The sequence below is a fragment of the Nerophis lumbriciformis genome, linkage group LG07 (assembly GCF_033978685.3).
Source record: "Nerophis lumbriciformis linkage group LG07, RoL_Nlum_v2.1, whole genome shotgun sequence".
NCBI classification, from domain to species: Eukaryota; Metazoa; Chordata; class Actinopteri; order Syngnathiformes; family Syngnathidae; genus Nerophis; species Nerophis lumbriciformis.
Window position 1 is genome coordinate 13610391 of NC_084554.2, and position 22694 is coordinate 13633084.

The 22694-nt window shown below is 40.8% G+C and overlaps 1 protein-coding gene across 2 annotated transcripts in view; it reads left to right on the forward strand.

The window, feature by feature from the left end:
- Nucleotides 1-22694, forward strand: part of malrd1 (MAM and LDL receptor class A domain containing 1) — a 131149-nt gene that overhangs the window by 85416 nt on the left and 23039 nt on the right. For both annotated transcript variants that reach the window (XM_061965787.1, XM_061965790.1), the window contains 8 exons: nt 9735-9915; nt 12237-12365; nt 12438-12593; nt 13956-14113; nt 15651-15852; nt 17917-18195; nt 18284-18409; nt 22580-22646. In XM_061965787.1, the coding sequence (XP_061821771.1) occupies nt 9735-9915; nt 12237-12365; nt 12438-12593; nt 13956-14113; nt 15651-15852; nt 17917-18195; nt 18284-18409; nt 22580-22646 (1298 nt within the window). The remainder of the gene's footprint in view (nt 1-9734; nt 9916-12236; nt 12366-12437; nt 12594-13955; nt 14114-15650; nt 15853-17916; nt 18196-18283; nt 18410-22579; nt 22647-22694) is intronic.

The following is a 22694-nucleotide window of genomic DNA, read 5'->3' on the forward strand; positions in this document are numbered from 1 at the left end:
ATGAAACTGCTTAACAATAAACCCACATAAGGAACCAAGAACTCGCCCTCGATCATTCTACAGTTATAACGAGATTGGGCAGGCACACCGTTTATATTGTGGGGAAGCGGCGGACCTGAGTCCGCCTGAATTTCGGGAGATTTTCGGGAGATAATTTGTCCCGGGAGGTTTTTGGGAGAGGCGCTGAAATTCGGGAGTCTCCCGGAAAATCCGGGAGGGTTGGCAAGTATGAGATAGAGAAAAAGAAGAAGCTTATAGACTACAGTGGCGGACATGCGCACATTTTTAAAACTTATGCAGATCTTAAATACACATCAGCAGGTAAGAAAAGTTGGTTTTGCATAATATTGCGAAACAAAACGCCAGATAATGTCTGCTAATGGGTGCCATTTTGCGGTCCTTATACACACACACACACACACACCATAATAGTACTCGTATGTTGTAGCACAGTACAATCCATCAAGCGGTGCGGCTTCAAAGTCGTACTAAAACATTTTGACAGATTTTTGAGTGCCGTGTGTAATGTTCTTTATTTTCAATGGAACATTCAAAGTTTTGGTGATTACTGCCATCATATTGCAGTCCACACGTATCTCTTATGTGTGACTGCCATCTACTGGTCACACTTATCATTACACCATGTACAAAATAAATTTGCTTCGAGGTCGGTAAGCACAACCAGAATTATTCCTTACATTCGGCGCACCAGGTTATAGTGCGCACTGTTGATTTTAGAGAAAATGAAAAGATTTTAGGTGCGCCTTATAGTCCGAAAAATACGGTATTTGATCGTTCCTTCAAATTCTACAGGATGAAGATTCTACCAAAACACCCACTTTGTGATCTGAAATTGCCTCCAGCCTTCTGTCGGTGACGTCAGCAGGCTGATGCAGGTCCGCCCTCTTTTTGAAGCTAAAAATGGGCGTTTTAAAATGGAAAACTTTACTCTGTCTATTTTGAGGGAAATTTTACCCGTGGACATAATTTTTTAGGTCCAGAACTGCGAATACAGTAGGGAAGGGATTCAAATGGCCCCATATCTGGGTGGATCTTGCGTGAGAGAAAGAGGGAGGGGTCAATCATTTTGCAATGTAGTCTGCTGAAAATGATGGGAAGCACCACTCTACATACGCTGTGGACAAAGTTGGAATTGCCACAAAACACATTTTAAGATAGTCAATACTTGACTGCCATCTGGCGGCTAGAGTGGATAAAGTGCACGCCCCAAATTCGTCACGTTTCATGTGTCAGGTAAAGGGAGCCCTTCCTATTGTAAGTACCAATGTTGTCAGCATCAGAGGGGCCCTTAAAAAATAACCTTATGTGGTAAAAATGACAGAGTACAAGTATTCTGTTTGAAATAGCTTTTTCTTGAATCATGTGTACATTCATATTGTTCAGAAACCAGCGGACTTTGGCCACTAAAGCGCCACTAATATTCAGTTTCATGATGCAGGCAGCTCCCAAGGCAAGTTTTGTGGACAGAGTCGTTAGCCCACCGCCAAAAATCCTGCTATATTTATGTCGACAGTGACGCCGTCATTTCAAAGCATCCTTCATGTCGGTCGGCTTCAGGCTGCGCAGCACAAAGTGCCTTTGCTCGTCCTCTTCAAGCTGGTGATGTTCAGCCATTTGCCTGCGACGTCCTACCGCGCTGACACCGCCGCACGAAAGCATTAGAGTTAATGACGCAAAGTTATGGACCGCTATTTTGAGCTGAAGATGATAAGGACATTGACTAAAATGACTGCAGAATAGCACCTACTGAGGGAGTTATATTAGCTATCTCACACAGTAATACCTCTGTTTTTGCTAAAAGTATTTTCTGAAAGGTTATACAGAGACCATATCTTTCAATTTTGTTACCTCGTGTCACGCTATCATTCAGTACTGTTGAATAATAGCATGACACTGCTGTAGGTCACAAAACTTGATAGAGGGTCACTTAACGCATATACACTCCAAACATTCTCAAAGCTCAACGATGTTCTGTTGAGAGTTGACCAGTATTAGTAACAACGTTACAGTTTCCTATTAAAGGCCTACTGAAATGCGATTTTCTTATTTAAACAGGGATAGCAGGTCCATTCTATGTGTCATACTTGATCATTTCGCGATATTGCCATATTTTTGCTGAAAGGATTTAGTAGAGAACATCGACGATAAAGTTCGCAACTTTTGGTCGCTGATAAAAAAGCCTTGCCTGTACCGGAAGTAGCAGACGATATGCGCGTGACGTCACAGGTTGTGGCGCTCCTCACATCTGCACATTGTTTACAATCATGGCCACCAGCAGCGAGAGCGATTCGGACCGAGAAAGCGACGATTTCCCCATTGATTTGAGCGAGGATGAAAGATTCGTGGATGAGGAAAGTGAGAGTGAAGGACTAGAGGGCAGTGGGAGCGATTCAGATAGGGAAGATGCTGTGAGAGGCGGGTGGGACCTGATATTCAGCTGGGAATGACTAAAACAATAAATAAACGCAAGACATACATATACTTTATTAGCCACCACAGAACCAGGCTTATATTTAATATGCCACAAATTAATCCTGCATAACAAACACCTCCCCCCTCCCGTCCATATAACCCGCCAATACAACTCAAACACCTGCACAACACACTCAATCCCACAGCCCAAAGTACCGTTCACCTCCCCAAAGTTCATACAGCACATATATTTCCCCAAAGTCCCCAAAGTTACGTACGTGACATGCACATAGCGGCACGCACGTACGGGCAAACGATCAAATGTTTGGAAGCGTACTCACGGTACCGTGTCTGCATATCCAACTCAAAGTCCTCCTGGTAAGAGTCTCTGTTGTCCCAGTTCTCCACAGGCCAATGGTAAAGCTTGACTGTCATCTTTCGGGAATGTAAACAATGAAACACCGGCCGTGTTTGTGTTGCTGAAGTCAGCCGCAATACACCGCTTCCCACCTACAGCTTTCTTCTTTGCTGTCTCCATTGTTCATTGAACAAATTGCAAAAGATTCACCAACACAGATGTCCAGAATACTGTGGAATTTTGCGATGAAAACAGACGACTTAATAGCTGGCCACCAGGCTGTCTCAAAATGTCCTCTACAATCCGCGACGTCACGCGCTGACGTCATCATACCGAGACGTTTTCAGCAGGATATGTCGCGCGAAATTTAAAATTGCACTTTAGTAAACTAACCAGGCCGTATTGGCATGTGTTGCAATGTTAAGATTTCATCATTGATATATAAACTATCAGACTGCGTGGTCGGTAGTAGTGGGTTTCAGTAGGCCTTTAACAGATAATCTAATTCCTATACTGTACAATATTGTACAGTCAAATTGTTACATTGTAATTAGAGATGTCCGATAATATCAACCGATAAATGCTTTCAAATGTAATATCGGAAATTATCGGTATCACCGGTATACACTTACAATTAGTACACGAACCCAAAAAACCTCCCTCACTCTTACACTCATTTTACACTCATTCACACTCATTCACACAAAAGGGTTGTTTCTTTCTGTTATTAATATTATGGTTCCTACATTATATATCAATATATATCAATACAGTCTGCAAGGGATACAGTCCGTAAACACACATGATTGTGCGTGCTGCTGGTTCACTAACAGTTAATTTTACTCATTTTCATTAATTACTAGTTTCTATGTAACTATTTTATATTGTTGTACTTTCTTTATTATTCAAGAAAATGTTTTTAATGTATTTATCTTATTTTATTTTATAAATTAAAAAAAAAAAATAAGGACCTTATCTTCACCATACCTGGTTGTCCAAATTAGGCATAATAATGTGTTAATTCCACGACTGTATATATAGAGGTATCGGTTGATATTGGTATCGGTTGATTTCGGTATCGGTAATTAAGAGTAGGACAATATCGGAATATCGGATATCGGCAAAAAGCTATTATCGGACATCCCTAATTATAATTGTAGAAACAAAATTGCTTCATGACTGCTGTCCTAACCCTGAGCTAACACAGCTATGCCATTTTCACTAGCTGTCATCGCTCAACAGGCAGCAGATATTACAGTCACAGATGTAGCATGGAGGTTAATTTGTGTCTTTATTACGAAACCTTTTTTCACACTGAATTTATGTAACTGAATTTTTTGTATTTGAATTTTGTGAACCGAATTTTCTTTTTATGTTTTAAAAAATTCAGTGTATGAAAATTCAGCCTAAAAAAATTCAGTGTATGAAAGAATTCAGGGTCGAAAAATTTGCTGCTTCAAAAAGCAAGACTCACGTCTGGTAAATTAAGACTGACGCAATCGTTCCTGTCTCAGAATTTTTAACATCAAATTATGCTGACAATGTCATTGAAAAAAAATGTCTGTGTTTTTAAAATTTAGTGCATAAAAAGTTCAATGTATAAAAATTCAGTGCTAAAAAATTTTATGTCGAAAAATTTGCTACTTCAAAAAGCAAGACTCACTTAAGGTAAATTAAGACTAAAGCAATCGATCCTGTCTCAGAACCAGCCAATGAGGTGTCAAATTTGAAGTCACGTGACAACAAATGCAAAACGGCATAAAAAAGGCAGTTAACTGAGCATAATACAACATAATTAACACTTCAATGCGGCCCACTGGATGTTTTCAAACTATAGAAATGATTGCAATGGTTAAAATCTGCAAGTTTTGAGTGAAATTTTTGCAAATGTATTAAAAATGAAAAACTAAGAAATTACATGTACATAAGTACAATACTGTATACTATATGCTCAATACTTTGTTGATGCATCTTTGGCAACAAGCTGCAAAATGCAGAGAATAATTTCCCCACACCTAGTGTGTGTGTGACAATCATTGGCACTTTAACTTAAATAAATAAGACATCACAAGCTTGGCATAGCAATCTTTGGGCAGTTTTGCCCATTCCTCTTTGCAGCACCTCTCAAGATTCATTAGATTTGATAGGAAGCATCAGTGCACAGCCATTATCAGACCTCTACAGAGATGTTCCATCAAATTCAAGTCTGGGCTCTGGCTGGACATTTACAGAGTTGTCCTGAAGCCATTCCATTGATATCTTGGCTGTGTGCTTTGGTCGTTGTCCTGCTGAAAGATCAACCGTTGCCCCAGTCAGAGTTCAAGAGCGATCTGGAGCAGGTTTTCATCCAGGATGGCTCTGTACATTGCTACATTCATCTTACCCTCTATCTTGACTAGTCTCCCAGTTCCTGCCACTGAAAACCATCCTCACAGCATGATGCTGCACCACCATGCTTTACTGTAGGGATGGTATTGGCCTGGTGATGAGCGGTGCCTAGTTCCCTCCAAACATGATGCTTGGCATTCACACCGAAGAGTTCAATCTTTGTCTCATAAGACCAGAGAATTTAGTTTCTCGTGGTCCGAGAGTCTTTCAGGTGCATGTTGGTAAACTTTTCCAAAGAAATAGCTTCCGCCTGGTCACTCTACCATACTGGCCTGAATGGTGGGTTGCTGCAGAGATGGTTGTCCTTCTGGAAGGTTCTCCTCTCTCCACAGAGGAATGCTGTAGCTCTGACAGAGTGACCATCAGGTTCTTGGTCACCTCCCTGATTAGGGCGTTCTACCCTGATCGCTCAGCTATATGAAGAGTCTTGTTGGTTCCAAATGTCTCCCATTTACGGATGATGGAGGCCACTGTGCTCATTGGGACCTTCAAGGCAGCAGATATTTTTCTGTACTCTTCCCCAGATTTGTGCCTCGAGACAATCTTGTCTCGGAGGTCTACAGACAATTTCTTCGACTTCATTCTTGCTTTGTGCTCTGCCATGCATTGCCAAGTGTGGGACCTTATATATAGACCGGTGTGTGCCTTTCCAAGTGATGTACACTCAACTGAATTTACCACATGTGGCCTCTAATTAAGCTGTAAGAATATCTCAAGGGTGATCAGTTGAATCATTGGCCTGAGCTCACTTTTGAACTTCATGGCAAAGACTGTGAATACTAATGTACTTGTGATTTCTTAGTGTTTTATTTTTAATACATTTTCATAAAATTAAAAAAATAATAATAATAAATTCACTTTGTCATTATGGAGTATTGTGAAGAATTTTTAAGACAATTTACACCGTTTTGGAATAAGGCTGTTCATTGGCGGGCCGTGCGTTTCCCACCTAGGCCTTCAGTGATGTCCGACTTCAAGGATTACCTCTCAAAATACCATAATTTATGTCACCACATGGCCATTGCTGGAGAAATACCATACAAAAACACATTTACGCACTACTGGGCATTTAATTACCACCAACAGTGTACAAAACAGGTTATTTTCTGGCGCATTTAAGAATCAATAAACACGAATCAGCAATTAAAACATATCTTATGTGGTACTGTCAAAATTAAAATTGCAAGAAACAAACGTGAAAAAATACAGAAATACAAATTTTTAACTCACAATTTGTAGCACCCATTCGACGCCGTATAAGCCAGTGGTACCGCTCGTACCACTCGGCTGATTTCATCGCCAACATCGTCTCACAAGATGTAGTTTCTCTTTAAATATCCTTCTTGCAAATATATATATGTCACCTAATCAACGTTTTGTTCTCCTTCTATGTGGGTCAACACTTCCTGCTTCCTGCTAAGTTGCAACTTGTGATTGGATACTCACTTTGGAATGACAAGTCACAGTCTCGTTAACATCAGGCTACCTAGATAGGCTACTGTCAACAACTTGTGATCTGGGGCCGTATTTATAAAGCGTCTTAGAATTACTCCTAAGAAGTCTGCTAAGAGTTGACTTATGAGTAAAGAAATTCTTTGCTGAAAGCTGCACTTAAAAGTTAGTTATCAAGCGTTTTACTCACACTTTCAGCGAAGTGTAGGACTGAATCTTAAGTGTCACACTCAGAGCTGAATTACGACATTACTATGTGCCGTAAACGGAATTTTAGGTGACGTCATTTCTGTGTCCATAGAAATGACCAATCACGGAAGGGAATCCCTTGTCTAAGAATAAAGAAATATCTTAGAAATATTTAAGTGGACAATGGGAGTGTATATTTTGACAATAAACTACAAACTAATACAAAACAAACAAACAATATTGGCAATGAATCCTTTTCTTTCCAATTCATTTTCCCAGTGGCGAGATATCGAAGCATTGTGATGACCTTTAGTTCTGCTGTGAAAGCTCTGCTGCGTGATGTTGCTGATGAGATGACGCCCCTTATTAAATCTGTGACAAAAATAATACCCGCTCTGTCCAAACGATACCGTTTGATCAGCAGCTCGTCATCAAACAAAGCCAGGACATCCTTCCGCTCCCTGAACGTTCGCGCACGTCTCACTCGTCTCAGTGCCATCCCCCGCTGGCAACTCCTAACCACTTAGGACACCTCTGAAGGTCTCTTAAATATCGTGGAGAGTAGGAGTGATTCTTAGACTTAAGAAAGTTGATAAATAGCTTGTATTCTTAAGTTTGAGAGTAGGACTAAATTTCGCAAATTCTCAGGACTTAAGTGTAAAATGACACTCTTAAGACGCTTGATAAATACGGCCCCTGATTGGCTATCGCAACTGTATCAACTCTGTGTTCTCAAATTCATCTGCTAACGGTCTCGGTGAGTATCCAATCACAGGACGCGTAAATGTCACGTTCAACGTAAGGCCAGCAAGAAGGCCTTAATGACAACAACTCGTGATCTGATCTCAACTGTCTATCAACTGTATGTCCCCGTTCACTTACAGTGCACAGACGCCTGCATTTGTGATTCTGAAGGCCCCGGGCAGATTTCGTACAGCATGGCAACATAAACTAGCTGAATTCTGATTGGATACAAACTCTAACCTAAAAACCACAGCACTGAAAGGAACATAATATGACATGAAGAGAATATGAATAGCGCTGTGAAAACTTTCCAGATGCCCTGTATGTATGACTTCTGCTGATATTGTATCAAATCAATATTGGTATTGTATTGCAAGTGAAAAAGTTGTATCAACAGTGGACATATCTGATAATCCACATCATTGTTCTCTATGCAGACACTTCTATAAATGAAGGTCTAATAAACAAACGCCATTTACTGTTTTTGTCAGCTGTGTCTGAGTGCAGGTATTTGACATTCCACAGCAACACAAGGCCGGTGTGACCATGGCGGCGTCCACAAAGCTTCACTCGGGTCGTGTTGCTTGTTCACGAGCTGCATTAGTCACATGTGGTGCCTGGCTGCTGCCATGGGGAAAAAAACTTGCTGAGGAATTACATACTTGGCGTGTATCTTTAAATGTATTCCACATGTGGCATGAGAGCCAGCCATTCTGAATTTAAAGGGGAACATTATCACAATTTCAGAAGGGTTAAAACCATTAAAAATCAGTTCCCAGTGGCTTATTTTATTTTTCAAAGTTTTTTTCAAAATTTTACCCATCACGCAATATCCCTAAAAAAAGCTTCAAAGTGCCTGATTTTAACCATCGTTATAAACACCCGTCCATTTTCCTGTGACGTCACATAGTGAAGCCAACACAAACAAACATGACGGAAAGAACAGCAAGCTATAGCGACATTAGCTCGGATTCAAACTCGGATTTCAGCGGCTTAAGCGATTCAACAGATTACGAATGTATAGAAACGGATGGTTGTAGTGTGGAGGCAGGTAGCGAAAACGAAATTGAAGAAGAAACTGAAGCTATTGAGCCATATCGGTTTGAACCGTATGCAAGCGAAACCGACGAAAACGACACGACAGCCAGCGAAACGGGAGAAAGCGAGGACGAATTTGACGATCGCCTTCTAACCAACGATTGGTATGTGTTTGTTTGGCATTAAAGGAAACTAACAACTATGAACTAGGTTTACAGCATATGAAATACATTTGGCAACCACATGCACTTTGAGAGTGCAGACAGCCCAATTTTCATCAATTAATATATTCTGTAGACATACCCTCATCCGCGCTCTTTTCCTGAAAGCTGATCTGTCCAGTTTTGGAGTTGATGTCAGCAGGCCAGGGAAGCTAGGGTCGATGTGAGCCAAGACATCCAGGGGGTTTAGCTCGCTCGTCTGCGGGAACAAACTGCCGCCATTACTTGCCGTGCTACCGAGGTCCTTTGTCCCTGAATTGCTCACACACTCCGGCAGATTCAATGGGGGTCTGGCGGCAGATTTCTTTGACTTTATCGTTGGAAATGCATCTGCTTTGAGTGTCGCAGGATATCCACACATTCTTGCCATCTCTGTCGTAGCATAGCTTTCGTCGGTAAAGTGTGCGGAACAAACGTCCAAATTCTTGCCACTTTCGCATCTTTGGGCCACTGGTGCAACTTGAATCCGTCCCTGTTTGTGTTGTTACACCCTCCGACAACACACCGACGAGGCATGATGTCTCCAAGGTACGGAAAACAGTCGAAAAAACGGAATATAACAGAGCTGATTTGACTCGGTGTTTGAGAAAATGGCGGATTGCTTCCCGATGTGACGTCACGTTGTGACGTCATCTCTCCGAGAGCGAATATTAGAAAGGCGTTTAATTCGCCAAAATTCACCCATTTAGAGTTCGGAAATCGGTTAAAAAAATATATGGTCTTTTTTCTGCAACATCAAGGTATATATTGACGCTTACATAGGTCTGGTGATAATGTTCCCCTTTAATGCACTGTCCTGTTTCATAATAAGTCCTCTGCTGGACACTCGTCCTCAAGAGCAGCACCTTTTAATCCTGACTTCCTGTCTCCCCTTTTGAAATGTCAACTCACAATGAATCTTCTGCGCACAGACAGAGGACGCCTTGTGGGAGGCGTGGAACAAAACGGGCCATCAGGGGAACCAGTGGAACCAAGCCCAGGTCTCGCTGAGGAAACTGAGGAACTTCCAGGTGATATTCGAGGGCGTGCGTTGGCGGGACGTGAGCGGGGGCGCCGCCTTGGACGACCTGGAGTTTGAAGACTGCGCCCCCAGTGAGTGACAAGATGAGGAAGTATGGGCGGCCCTCTTTCTGGCGATACAGAGTCAACTTTGATTTATGGCATTGTCACGCCAAATTTCTTCCCCCTACAAAACCCACCGGGGTCATTTCCTCTTACGTCATTTCCTCTTACTTACGTCAACTGATAATTGGCTCATTACGGAAAGTGACTTGACACGGAGGGCAAAGTTTATAATTGTAGAGAATTCAAAGTCATGTCAGGGTTATTATCGGGGTTGTTGTCAATTATTTTTATTATTTGCTAAAAACTGCTCCTAATCACGTCTCAATATTGGGCTACCACGGACCAGCCGCATACAGTAAAGGTATGTTCTTATTCGAAGTTAGAGTGAATCTCAGTAAATCGTGTTTGCCAACAATATCAACCTAAAACCCATCCGTCTGAAAGAAAAATTAACCCTGAAGTAGTGTTGACCCGTAGAAAACGAATCAAAAATCGTTTAATTCTCCGTCAAATGTGCAGTCTGGAATATCCTCAAGTTAATTTGTCCGATTAATACAGTGATTGGCAACACTAAAATTGGCCCTAGTGTGTGGATGTGAGTGTGAATGTTGTCTGTCTATCTGTGTTGGCCCTGCGATGAGGTGGCGACTTGTCCAGGGTGTACTCCGCCTTCCGCCCGATTGTAGCTGAGATAGGCTCCAGCGCACCCCGCGACCCCAAAGGGAATAAGCGGTAGAAAATGGATGGATGGATAATACAGACGTTTTGTTAACGCTATATTATAAAAAATTTAAAAAATTTAAAAAAAACAAGTATCCTTCCAGCGACGGGCAGTCAAAGCCGAAGTGTTATTGATCACTGTCAATGACGTAAGAGGAAATGACGTAAGTAAGAGGAAATGACGTAAGAGGAAATGACCCTGGAAGTAAATGGAGGGGGAAGGTTTTTGTAGGGAGAAGAAGTTTGGCGTGACAGCATGGTGTTTGCTGTTAAAGTTCACAGTGAACGTCTTTAAAAGCCAACTGTCAGGGTGATGTTTGTATGTTCAAGAATGAACGCCACGAGGGATGTTTTCTCGCTGACCCACACAAACACTCTCTAAGACTGCTGAAATATCTTGTCTGCTTGTGGGCCTGCACTTCTCCACCGCTCGCAACCTTTGGAGCGGAACACAGAAAGCCTTTGTTTCAGTAAAAACGAGCAGATGTCTTGTTTTTTTATACCTGCTTCACACATTTTGTGAGCATGGTCTTAGCCCACAAAGACACACTTTGTTAAGTTAAGTTAAAGTTAAAGTACCAATGATTTGACCCATCCCCTTGTTCACCCCCTGGGAGATGAGGGGAGCAGTGAGCAGCAGCGGTGCCGCGCCCGGGAATAATTTTTGGTGATTTAACCCCCAATTCCAACCTTTGATGCTGAGTGCCAAGCAGGGAGGTAATGGGTCCCATTTTTCTAGTCTTTGGTATGACTCGGCCGGGGTTTGAACTCACAACCTACCGATCTCAGGGCGTACACTCTAAACACTAGGCCAGTGGTTCTCAACCTTTTTTCAGTGATGTACCCCCTGTGAACATTTTTTTAATTCAAGTACCCCCTAATCCATCCATCCATCCATTTTCTACCGCTTATTCCCTTTGGGGTCGCGGGGGGCGCTGGAGCCTATCTCAGCTACAATCGGGCGGAAGGCGGAGTACACCCTGGACAAGTCGTAATTTTTGGTTGAAAAAAAGAGATAAAGAAGTAAAATACAGCACTATGTCATCAGTTTCTGATTTATTAAATTGTATAACAGTGCAAAATATTGCTCATTTGTAGTGGTCTTTCTTGAACTATTTGGATAAAAATAACTAAAATCTTGTTGGAAAATAAACAAGTGATTCAATTACAAATAAAGATTTCTACACATAGAAGTAATCATCAACTTAAAGTGCCCTCTTTGGGGATTGTAATAGAGATCCATCTGGATTCATGAACTTAATTCTAAACATTTCTTCACAAAAAAAGAAATCTTTAACATCAATATTTATGGAACATGTCCACAAAAAATCTAGCTGTCAACACTGAATATTGAATTGTTGCATTGTAATGAATGGAATAGCCTACTTGATTTGATGTTCTGTTTATGAACTTATATTCATATTTTGTTGAAGTATTATTCAAAAAATATATTTATAAAGGATTTTTGAATTGTTGCTATTTTTAGAATATTTAAAAAAAAATCTCACGTACCCCTTGGCATACCTTCAAGTACCCCCAGGGGTACGCGTACCCCCATTTGAGAACCACTGCTCTAGGCCACTGAGCAGGATTGAATGTTGCATTAGTCTTTTCTCTTCGTGTTTCAGGTGCTGCAGAGCTCACCAGCTGCCCTGCAGTCACAGACTTTGTGTGTCACAGCGGCCGCTGCATCGAGTCCCACCTGGCGTGCGACGGCAAGGCCGACTGCGCTGACCAATCTGATGAGGAAAACTGTGGTCAGTGTCAAAAAAAAAACTACCCGTGCCACCTCCGTTTCACACGTTCACCCGCTTCTACGTCTGCTGTAGAGGGAGTTTTTGCCACGCCGGGAGCTTGTAATTTCGACATGGATGGATGGGAGGAGACCTGCCAGCTCTCACAGGACACTGACGATGATTTTGATTGGAGGATCCGTGGCAGCAGCGAGGCAGTGGGAACTGGGCCACCTTCTGATCACAGTCCAGGTTGGTGGGTTCTCTAAAGAGGATGTTGGACAGATGATAAGTTTAAACTGGTAAAAAACACCTTTAAAGGGGAACATTATCACAATTTCAGAAGTGTTAAAACCATTAAAAATCAGTTCCCAGTGGAGACAGCCCAGTTTTCATCAAATAATATATTCTGTAGACATACCCTCATCCGCTCTCTTTTCCTGGGGGTCTGGCGGCAGATATCTTTGACTTTATCGTTGGAAATGCATCTGCTTTGAGTGTCGCAGGTTATCCACACATTCTTGCCATCTCTGTCGTAGCATAGCTGTCGTCGGTAAAGTGTGCGGAACAAACGTCCAATTTCTTGCCACTTTTGCATCTTTGGGCCACTGGTGCAACTTGAATCCGTCCCCGTTCGTGTTGTTACACCCTCCGACAACACACCGACGAGGCATGATGTCTCCAAGGTACGGAAAACAGTCGAAAAAACGGAAAATAACAGAGCTGATTTGACTCGGTGTTTGTAATGTGTTTGAGAAAATGGCGGATTGCTTCCCGATGTGACGTCATCGCTGCGAGAGCGAATAATAGAAAGGCGTTTAATTCGCCAAAATTCACCCATTTAGAGTTCGGAAATCGGTTAAAAAAATATATGGTCTTTTTTCTGCAACATCAAGGTATATATTGACGCTTACATAGGTCTGGTGATAATGTTCCCCTTTAAGGCTAGAAAAAAAGCCTCTGAAAACCTGGAGGGACTGATTAACATTCTAGAGATATTACTTATTAATAAACCTCTATGTTAGAAAACGACTAAATATTTTAGTGTACTTGATGTTAGTACGAAAGTAAAGACTTTGATGTTTACAGTAGATGTGAAAATGCACACACATTTAGTAATAGATAAGAGTAAATGAAGCTACTTGTTTATTGAGTTTTAGCAGTAGAGAGAATAATATTTGTACAGTTGGAAGAGGGAGTGTTACATTTTAAAGATTAGTGTTTTGTTTTATGAAGTTATCTGACATACTCTCAGCTGACGTGTTTCCTCATGAAGTGGACACGTGTTTATTGATATTGATCAATTACCATAGCAACACATACACAGCAGGCCCCAGTACCGGGGTCCTGTAATGGCGCCTGAATGATTAGTGGGTGTGACTCTCAACGCCGTGGTCTGACTGGTCAGCTGATGTTATCGATTGTTTAATGATGTCACAGGGACAGTTAAAGTTTAAAGTTTTCAACAGCATGTATCAAAGTCCATTGCCCAAAGCAATGACCTTCAGCATTAATGAGAAGCAACAGAACAATATGTGAATACTCTCCGATTTGAGCAATTATGTGCTTCATGAGCTCTCTCTGCATTGTGCTGTGCTGTATTTATCTCCAAAGGTGGCGGGGGGAACTTCCTCTACATCCACTCAGCCGCTCAGAGAGAGGGCGACGTTGCCAAGGTGACGACCATTAGTCCCTTTCCAGCCAGCGTCGGCCTGTGTCACCTGCGCTTCTGGTTCTACATGCACGGCTCTGACAGGATTGGGACGCTGAAGGTGCCTGGGATTCCATAAATTATACCGTCTCTTTATGTTGTCAGGCCATCCATCACATTTTGTGTTTAATCTTTTCAGCCATACACTGATACCCGCAGGGAAAAATGTAAGACACTGGCAGGAAATAATCCATCAAAGCTTGTCAGCTTTTATCACTTGTATCTTTTCATGTCTTTTTTTTACAACAGCAGTCCAACAGCAAGGGTACTAATTATGGCAAACATTTTAATACTTATAATTAGGTATACACTGATTAGTATAGGCCAATGTTTGTAAAAGCCAATCCCCTCTGGCTGATATTGTACTAGGAGTGGGCAATACAGGGGATTACGGTATAGATCAGTGGTATCCAAACTACGGCCCGCCGGCGTCCTCAATTTGGCCCGAGTGATGTCAATAAGGAATTAGGCTGCAGGGAGATATCAATTCATTTCAAAAGTCTGACAGACAGAATTACTCATGCTGTCATCTTGTAGACAGCATGAGTAATTCAGGTCTATGACCACTTTTCAGGGTTTGAACAAAATTAAGCGCAACATTTACTTATATGCTCCAATGCAAACAACCTTCCCTAGTCATGGTGCAAAAACAAAATTGAACCAACACAAAATGCCAACAGACATGGTCACACATAACACAAGGTGTGGATATTATAAAAAAAACGTCCATGCACCATAAACAAATTCAGAATTTACATTTCTATTTAAATCCATTACAAAACATGATGGGAAAAATGCAAAACACTATCTCCACAGTTATCCATGTTTGGCACATTTTAGCTGCTTGATATTTTTGATTGATTACAACATTTTAAGGTAGTTGTCACGGAAGTAAACAACAACATACTCTTAATATCCAATTGTATTAATTATTAATAGTGAATCCATTATATTATTACAATATGTACACGTGTGTGTGTGTGTGTGTGTGTGTGTGTGTGTGTGTGTGTGTGTGTGTGTGTGTGTGTGTGTGTGTGTGTGTGTGTGTGTGTGTGTGTGTGTGAGTGTGTGTGTGTGTGGTAGACAATAACTAAACAAAAAGCAAGAACTACTTTCTCCTACTCATTTAAAGTATTTGGTTTTTGCCCTCAAAGACCTCCTGTGTCCAAGGAATTAATATATATATATATATATATATATATATATATATATATATATATGCACACATACATACATATATATACATACACAAACACACGCACATACACATAATGTGTATATTTATATATAATTGGCTATTGACTTTATTTTGATCAAACAATTGTATGTAATAAAAACTAATGGACCTATTTAAATATTGGGTTGATCTTTCAATACCAAACACCATCAATAAATAAAAATCTACATTTAATACATGTGATCATATTGGCCAATCGCGCTAATTGATGACTGGAATCGGCAAAATAAAACCCTGATTGTTATAATTGTCATATTTTGTTTATTGCGTTAAGCAAAAATGTCTTGTACTTGTCAGTCTCCAGACTATAGGTGTGACCATTAAAGAGTGAGTACTCTTAACGCCGCTTACTGCTTTGCAGGTCTTCACCAAAGGACCCAGTGGAATCCCACTGTTGATGTGGGCGGTGGCTGGCAATCAAGGCGCGCGCTGGACGTACGCCAACGTCATTCTATCCAACCCGGCGCCTTTCCGGGTGACCTTCCAGGCCGAAGTGGGCGGAGACATGTGGACCGACATTGCCCTGGATGACATCACCTATTCAGCCGAGTGCCTGGCTGGAGGTAATTCCACTAATTCCAATAACAGTTTTAATTAGTAATCCGTTCCAAAAGGTCTGTAAGAAAATAAATAATTGAAAAACTATATTTTATACATATATTTATATATATGTATTCAGGCTGTCAAAGTTTAACTATAAGTTCATTTAACGGCAATCTTTTTTTTTACCACGCGATTAACGTTTTTTACCCTCGGCCCGTTCCGTAGCTTGGAGAAAAGGAACGGCGTCCAATTACTGATGAGCCACGAGCTGGAAAATAGTAAGCAGATCCGCACAAGACAAGGGGCACCTTATGGACATCTCAGATACAAAGCCATGGCAAGTTGTTCTCCAGACAAGACAATTTTATCTTTATTCGCCGTGAGACAACATCACTGGAGCGAACGCTGCTCGCGCGCATTGCTGCTTGTAGTGAGAAGGATCTTCACGTCCGTGTTTGGATTACAGTTGAGAGCATTAACATCATAAAATGTAGATTGTTACTTGACCTGCTTTAGTGAGATGGAATACAAGCTCAGCAGAAAAAAAGACGGTAGAGAAGACGACGAAAGTCATTTTTATCTGGGATTTTTGTCACAACATCTCACAAGCAATTGGCAGCTCGGGATCTTTCTGTGTGGAGTTTGCATGTTCTCCCCGTGACTGCGTGGGTTCTCTCCGGGTACTCCGGCTTCCTCCCACCTCCAAAGACATGCACCTGGGGATAGGTTGATTGGCAACACTAAATTGGCCCTAGTGTGTGAATGTGAGTGTGAATGTTGTCTGTCTATCTGTGTTGGCCCTGTGATGAGGTGGCGACTTGTCCAGGGTGTACCCCTCCTACCGCCGCTGAGATAGGCTCCAGCGACCCCAAAAGGGACAAGCGGTAGAAAATGGATGGATGGATGTCAAATCTTTTCTCATGCTAATCACACATGTCCGGTTGGCGGCTTCCAATGAAAAATCGTCTTACAATACGATCATATTATTTTGTTATTCTGTGATATTTCTACCTAAGTCAATGTTTTTGGCAGATTGAAATGAGGTGCATTGAAATGGCAGTGGCGATATGAAGGAGGAAGACTCTTTGAACAAACTTGTCTTCTTCTTTGCTACCACTGAGACTAGGTTTAATACTGCAGGCATGCCTGCCAATGCCCTCTACAGCCCACATCGGGTAAATGCAGTTCACTACACAATATTACCATCGCTATGGTATATTATTTTATAACCTGTTCTGGTTGATAGTCTGCATTTACAGAATGTTTAGCAGGCTGAATATTGCATTTTATTAATAAGTAGGTAGAGAAGGTTAAAACATTGTCATGCAGCGATATGAATGCTATTAACTTGTACAACATGTAAAGTACAGAATATCAGAGACATTTATTCAGGTAGAAAAAATATCACCTAACATCGACAGTTAAAGCATGATCGGAACAATCCACATTTTGTGTCAATAATGCGTGAAACTGATATCTAAACATGGAAGTGTAGCTCCTCTCCTCTAAATGCAAGTTCTCCTAAAGCAGGAATACAAATTCTGTATTCCTACAAAACAGAAAATCTGGCAAGACACCAGCGCACTGCAGGTATTTTTTTTTATTTTTTTTTAAAGTGTGTTTATATCTATTTTGTGTTGAGCTGTTTTAAAAAGCATAATGTTTAAAACATTTCATTAAAGCAAATTAATTGTCCAGTCATGGTATTAAAAACTTTAAAATGATCCATCCAGGGTACACTTATTAATAACAAAAAAATTATTTGTTTCTGTGAATATTGCAATAAATTAAGAGTTAACTAAAAACCATGCGATTAATCGTGATATATATTTTAATCGTTTGACAGCCCTAATATACATATATTTATATATTTAAACACTAAATACATTTAATAGAGAATAATTATAGTTTTACATGCAGAAAACAATGTGAAATACATGTAAATGATGAATGAAAGAAGACAAACATCGTACTGTGTGAAGTCTATGAACAAATAAACCACATACAGTGGTGGCTGTAATCTTCTTCTCCCCCACCGACCTATCTTCTCGTTAATGGTGTCAGTCGCTCCCCCCTTTCTGCAGGACCAGTGACCCCACAGCCTGTCACCTGCAGCGTGGACCACTTCCAGTGCGTCTACTCCTTCCAGTGCATTCCTAAGAGCTGGCAGTGCGATGGCCAGTGGGACTGTTTGGACAGGTCTGATGAAGAGTCCTGCCCCACGGCGATACCCGGCACCCTCCCTCCTCAGGGCGACTGTCCTGGGGGACACTACCAGTGTTCCAACGACCTCTGTGTCCCCGCCCTACTGCGCTGCGATGGCGTGTCCGACTGCCCCGATGGCGAGGACGAGTACGGCTGCCGTAGGTGTCCGAGTGCAGATAAGCGATGTTTTATATTTAACAAGCGGCGCTTGGAGCTTCTTGCACATTTATGACCTTTCACCTCCAGCCTTGCTGCAGTGTGAGCTGGGAGAGCTGCTGTGTGAAAGCCAGCCTGCTTGTCTTCCTCTCCACAAGCGCTGTGACCACTTTGCAGACTGTCTGCCTTTCCTCTCTGATGAGTCCAGCTGTGAAGGTAAAGACAATCATTATCACCTGACTCTCCTACAAGGTAACAATAACAAAATAATGCAAGTTGTTGTGAAATTCCAAAATAGATGCAGTATAACTGCCATTCCATTGAATTGTTGCCATTTGCTCTGACAAAACTAAATGTTCTCTCATTTTCAACTCTGAATCTGATAGTACACCTATTGAACCACTTAAACTGTGTATAGGCCTCTCACAGGCAACTTTACCGTATTTTCCGGAACATGTTTTAGCGCTTTCATGGCGAGTTTACTGACAGATATAAGTAAGAACTTTACACTACTTTATATTAGAAATTGCAACAGCGGAGGATGAATGTCCCATAACAAGAAGATACAGAAACAGAAGAAGCTTATCGACTACGTTGTCAGAACGGACTACAAAGGAGAATCCGCACAAATTTTCAGAACTTATGCAGATCCCAAATACAGATCAGCAGGTAAGAAAAGTTGCTTTTGCATAATATTGTGAAACCAAACGCCAGATAATATGTCTTACCTTATACACACACCATAATAATACTCGTATGTTGAAGCACAGTACAATCCATCAACCGGTGCGGCTTCATAGCTTACCAAAGTCCTACTAAAACATTTTGATAGATTTATGAGCGCCGTGTGTAATGTTCTATATTTTCAATGGAACATATACACATTGTTTGTTGTTTACTTGAGTTACAGTATATTGCAGTCTACACTAGGGATGTCCGATAATATCGGACTGCCGATATTATCGGCCGATAAATGCTTTAAAATGTAATATCGGAAATTATCGGTTTCAAAAAGTAAAATTTATGACTTTTTAAAACGCCGCTGTGTACACGGGCGTAGGGAGAAGTACAGAGCGCCAATAAACCTTAAAGGCACTGCCTTTGCGTGCCAGCCCAGTCACATAATATCTACGGCTGTTCACACACACAAGTGAATGCCATGCATACTTGCTCAACAGCCATACAGGTCACACTGAGGATGGCCGTATAAACAACTTTAACACTACACCAAACAAGAATGACAAACACATTTCAGGAGAACACCCGCACCGTATCACAAAATAAACACAACAGAACAAATACCCAGAACCCCTTGCAGCACTAACTCTTCCGGCATGTTAAAAAAAAAATGCACTTTGTGACTTCAATAATAAATATGGCAGTGCCATGTTGGCATTTTTTTCCATAACTTGAGTTGATTTATTTTGGAAAACCTTGTTACATTGTATCCAGCGGGGCATCACAACAAAATTAGGCATAATAATGTGTTAATTCCACGACTGTATATATCGGTATCAGTTGATATCGAAATCGGTAATTAAAAGTTGGACAATATTGGAATATCGGATATCGGCAAAAAAGCCATTATCAGACATCTCTAGTCTACACGTATCTCCTGTGTGACTGCCATCTACTGGTCACACTTATCATTTCACTATGTACCAAATAAAATAGCTTCAAGGTCGGTAAGCACAACAAAATTATTCCGTACATTAGGTGCACCGGGTTATAAATCGCACTGTCGAGTTTTGAGAACATGAAAGGATTTTAAGTGCGCCTTTTAGTCCGAAAAATACGGTAATTTTTAGCTAAGTATCTTTAGGGGAAAATTACTCGATTGAGTGACAGAACTGAAAGTAACAGGATTGAGATATTAGTGTTTTCTGTGGAATATTCCACAATAGGACTGGGAAAAATAAAACTTCTGACTGTGGTAAAACGAATTTCTGCAGATTAGGATTGTTGTTGTTGAATCGCATATTTTCATAGAGCATATTTACGACCTTCTAAATATGTTTTTTAACACAATTAGAGCCCTCTAAACACAAAATAACACCCATATACAACCTAGGAATGGATAGCTCTCACATTTGGTACCAACTCCTGGTACGTGGGAATCGATATCGTTACTCAACAGAACCAATTTATTGTCATTTTGCCTGTGTTCATGTGTTAATAAATGTTCATTTAAATACCATTTATGACTGAGCTGCTATGCTGTCCAGTTGTGTTATATTGTTTTCTTACATTTCTGAGTCTCATTTGCAAGTATTATCTCGTAGATTTTGCGTGCAGTTGCAATTTCAGGACGTTAGATGGCAGTAGCGGAAAGGCTACAGTCCAGTACCGTAACCAGGAAGTAGTCTTTACCATCAAGTTAAATGTGCCAGTTTTGTCTTTTGCTGAGTCCTACAAAGTGTTTAGACTTTAAGTACTGTACTTTTTACAAAGCAGCTGTTTGAGTGTGCCATGCATCTTTGTTGTAGTTTTTATTACTAAATTTGGAGGTGTTGGAATCGTCACAGAAAATAGCTGTTGCTAATCTGTGGCATGTATATGGCATATCAAGTGTAAATTAGTATCGAGCTAGCACATTTTGGAAAATGTAGCCTTAATGTACCTTCAAGCTTTTTCAATTAGGCATACTTGCTTTGTCGGCATTGAAAATTGCAACATTTCCAAGCGGCAGTGTGGCTGAGCAACAAAGGTATCGAAATACAGTACCGTTTGATTTTACGTCATTCGGTATCCGGTATGACCCATCCCAGACCAAGCCATTAATCCACTGTGCCTACATTTAACCAACCACAGAAGACACCACGCAATTCAAACCAATCAGAGACAACGTAAGGGCGGGTCTTGGTGTCTCTTCTCACGCACCTCAGATGTACGTCGTTTCTGATTGGTTAAAAAAAATTGCGTGGTGTCTTCCGTGGTTGATTAAACGTAGGCACACCTCAGATACGCACACGCAGATTGTATTACACGCACGCACTTCTGAATGTTGTACAAGTTGTATTACACTTTCACGAATTTGGATGCGTGCGCTCAAATATTACACGGCAGAAGTGTAAGTAGACAGCCTATTGAGGGTTCTTTCTGATTAGGGACAGGCAAGTTGAAAAACACATACCGTATTTTTCGGACTATAAGTCGCAGTTTTTTTCATAGTTTGGCCGGGGGTGCGACTTATACTCAGGAGCGACTTATGTGTGGAATTGTTAACACATTAGCGTAAAATATCAAATAATATTATTTATCTCATTCACGTAAGAGACTAGACGTACAAGATTTCATGGGATTTAGCGATTAGAAGTGACAGATTGTTTGGTAAACGTATAGCATGTTCTATATGTTATAGTTATTTGAATGACTCTTACCATAATATGTTACGTTAACCTACCAGGCACCTTCTCAGTTGGTTATTTATGCCTCATATAACGTACACTTATTCAGCCTGTTGTTCACTATTCTTTATTTATTTTAAATTGCCTTTCAAATGTCTATTCTTGGTGTTGGCTTTTATCAAATACATTTCCCCAAAAAATGCGACTTATATATGTTTTTTTCCTTCTTTATTATGCATTTTCGGCTGGTGCGACTTATACTCCGGAGCGACTTATACTCTGAAAGATACGGTACACGGATCTGAAAACATAATATAGATTCTCAATTGAGTTCGACACATGTGAGTTAAATGGACAAGGACAGACAACACATTATGTTATTCCAGCGTTCAAGGTAGTTTAAAACAATTGTTTAAATTGCATTGATGAAATATGCAATCATATCACTTTGCTTCGTAAAAATTTATATTTTACACTCTATTTTATCGTGTATTTATGGCCCTGGTTCATTGGAATACTTTAGTTTGTCTCTCTGGAGGTTTCTAAGTGAAAGTTTTGCCAAGCAGATGCTCTCTGCAGTGTGCTTTTTAAATCTAATGAGCGTGTCTTCTCTCCCCTCACCTGAGATTGGTCTGACATCACAATGTAAAATGGGTGCAATGTCCAAAGCCCTTGAATTGTTGCCTTCTATTCACAACCAGTGATTGTTTGTATTCACAACCAGTGATTGTTTCCCACCGTTTCTTTAACACAATGTTACAATTAAATATTTAGTACATGCTACTGTTGTGTGTGCTGTTTCCTTGGCAACATAAATCCAAGAACATACTCGCATCCTGTTATTTACGGAAAAGTGAGCTACGAAATGAGGTTGTCGGTATAGGAAGAATATTAATATGTGGTGTTCACCTCATGAATGAGTCATGTTAATTTGCATCCTGTTATTTATGAAGAAGTGAGCAAAGAAATTAGGTTGTAGGTATAGGAAGAGTATTCACTTGTGGTATTCTTCACATAAACGAGTCATGTCACTTTGCAGATTGTCCTCCACGGTACTGCCTGGATCACGGCTCATGCCGTGTGGAGACGCATGGACCTGTTTGCATGTAAGCTGCACACACACACACACACACACACACACACACACACACACA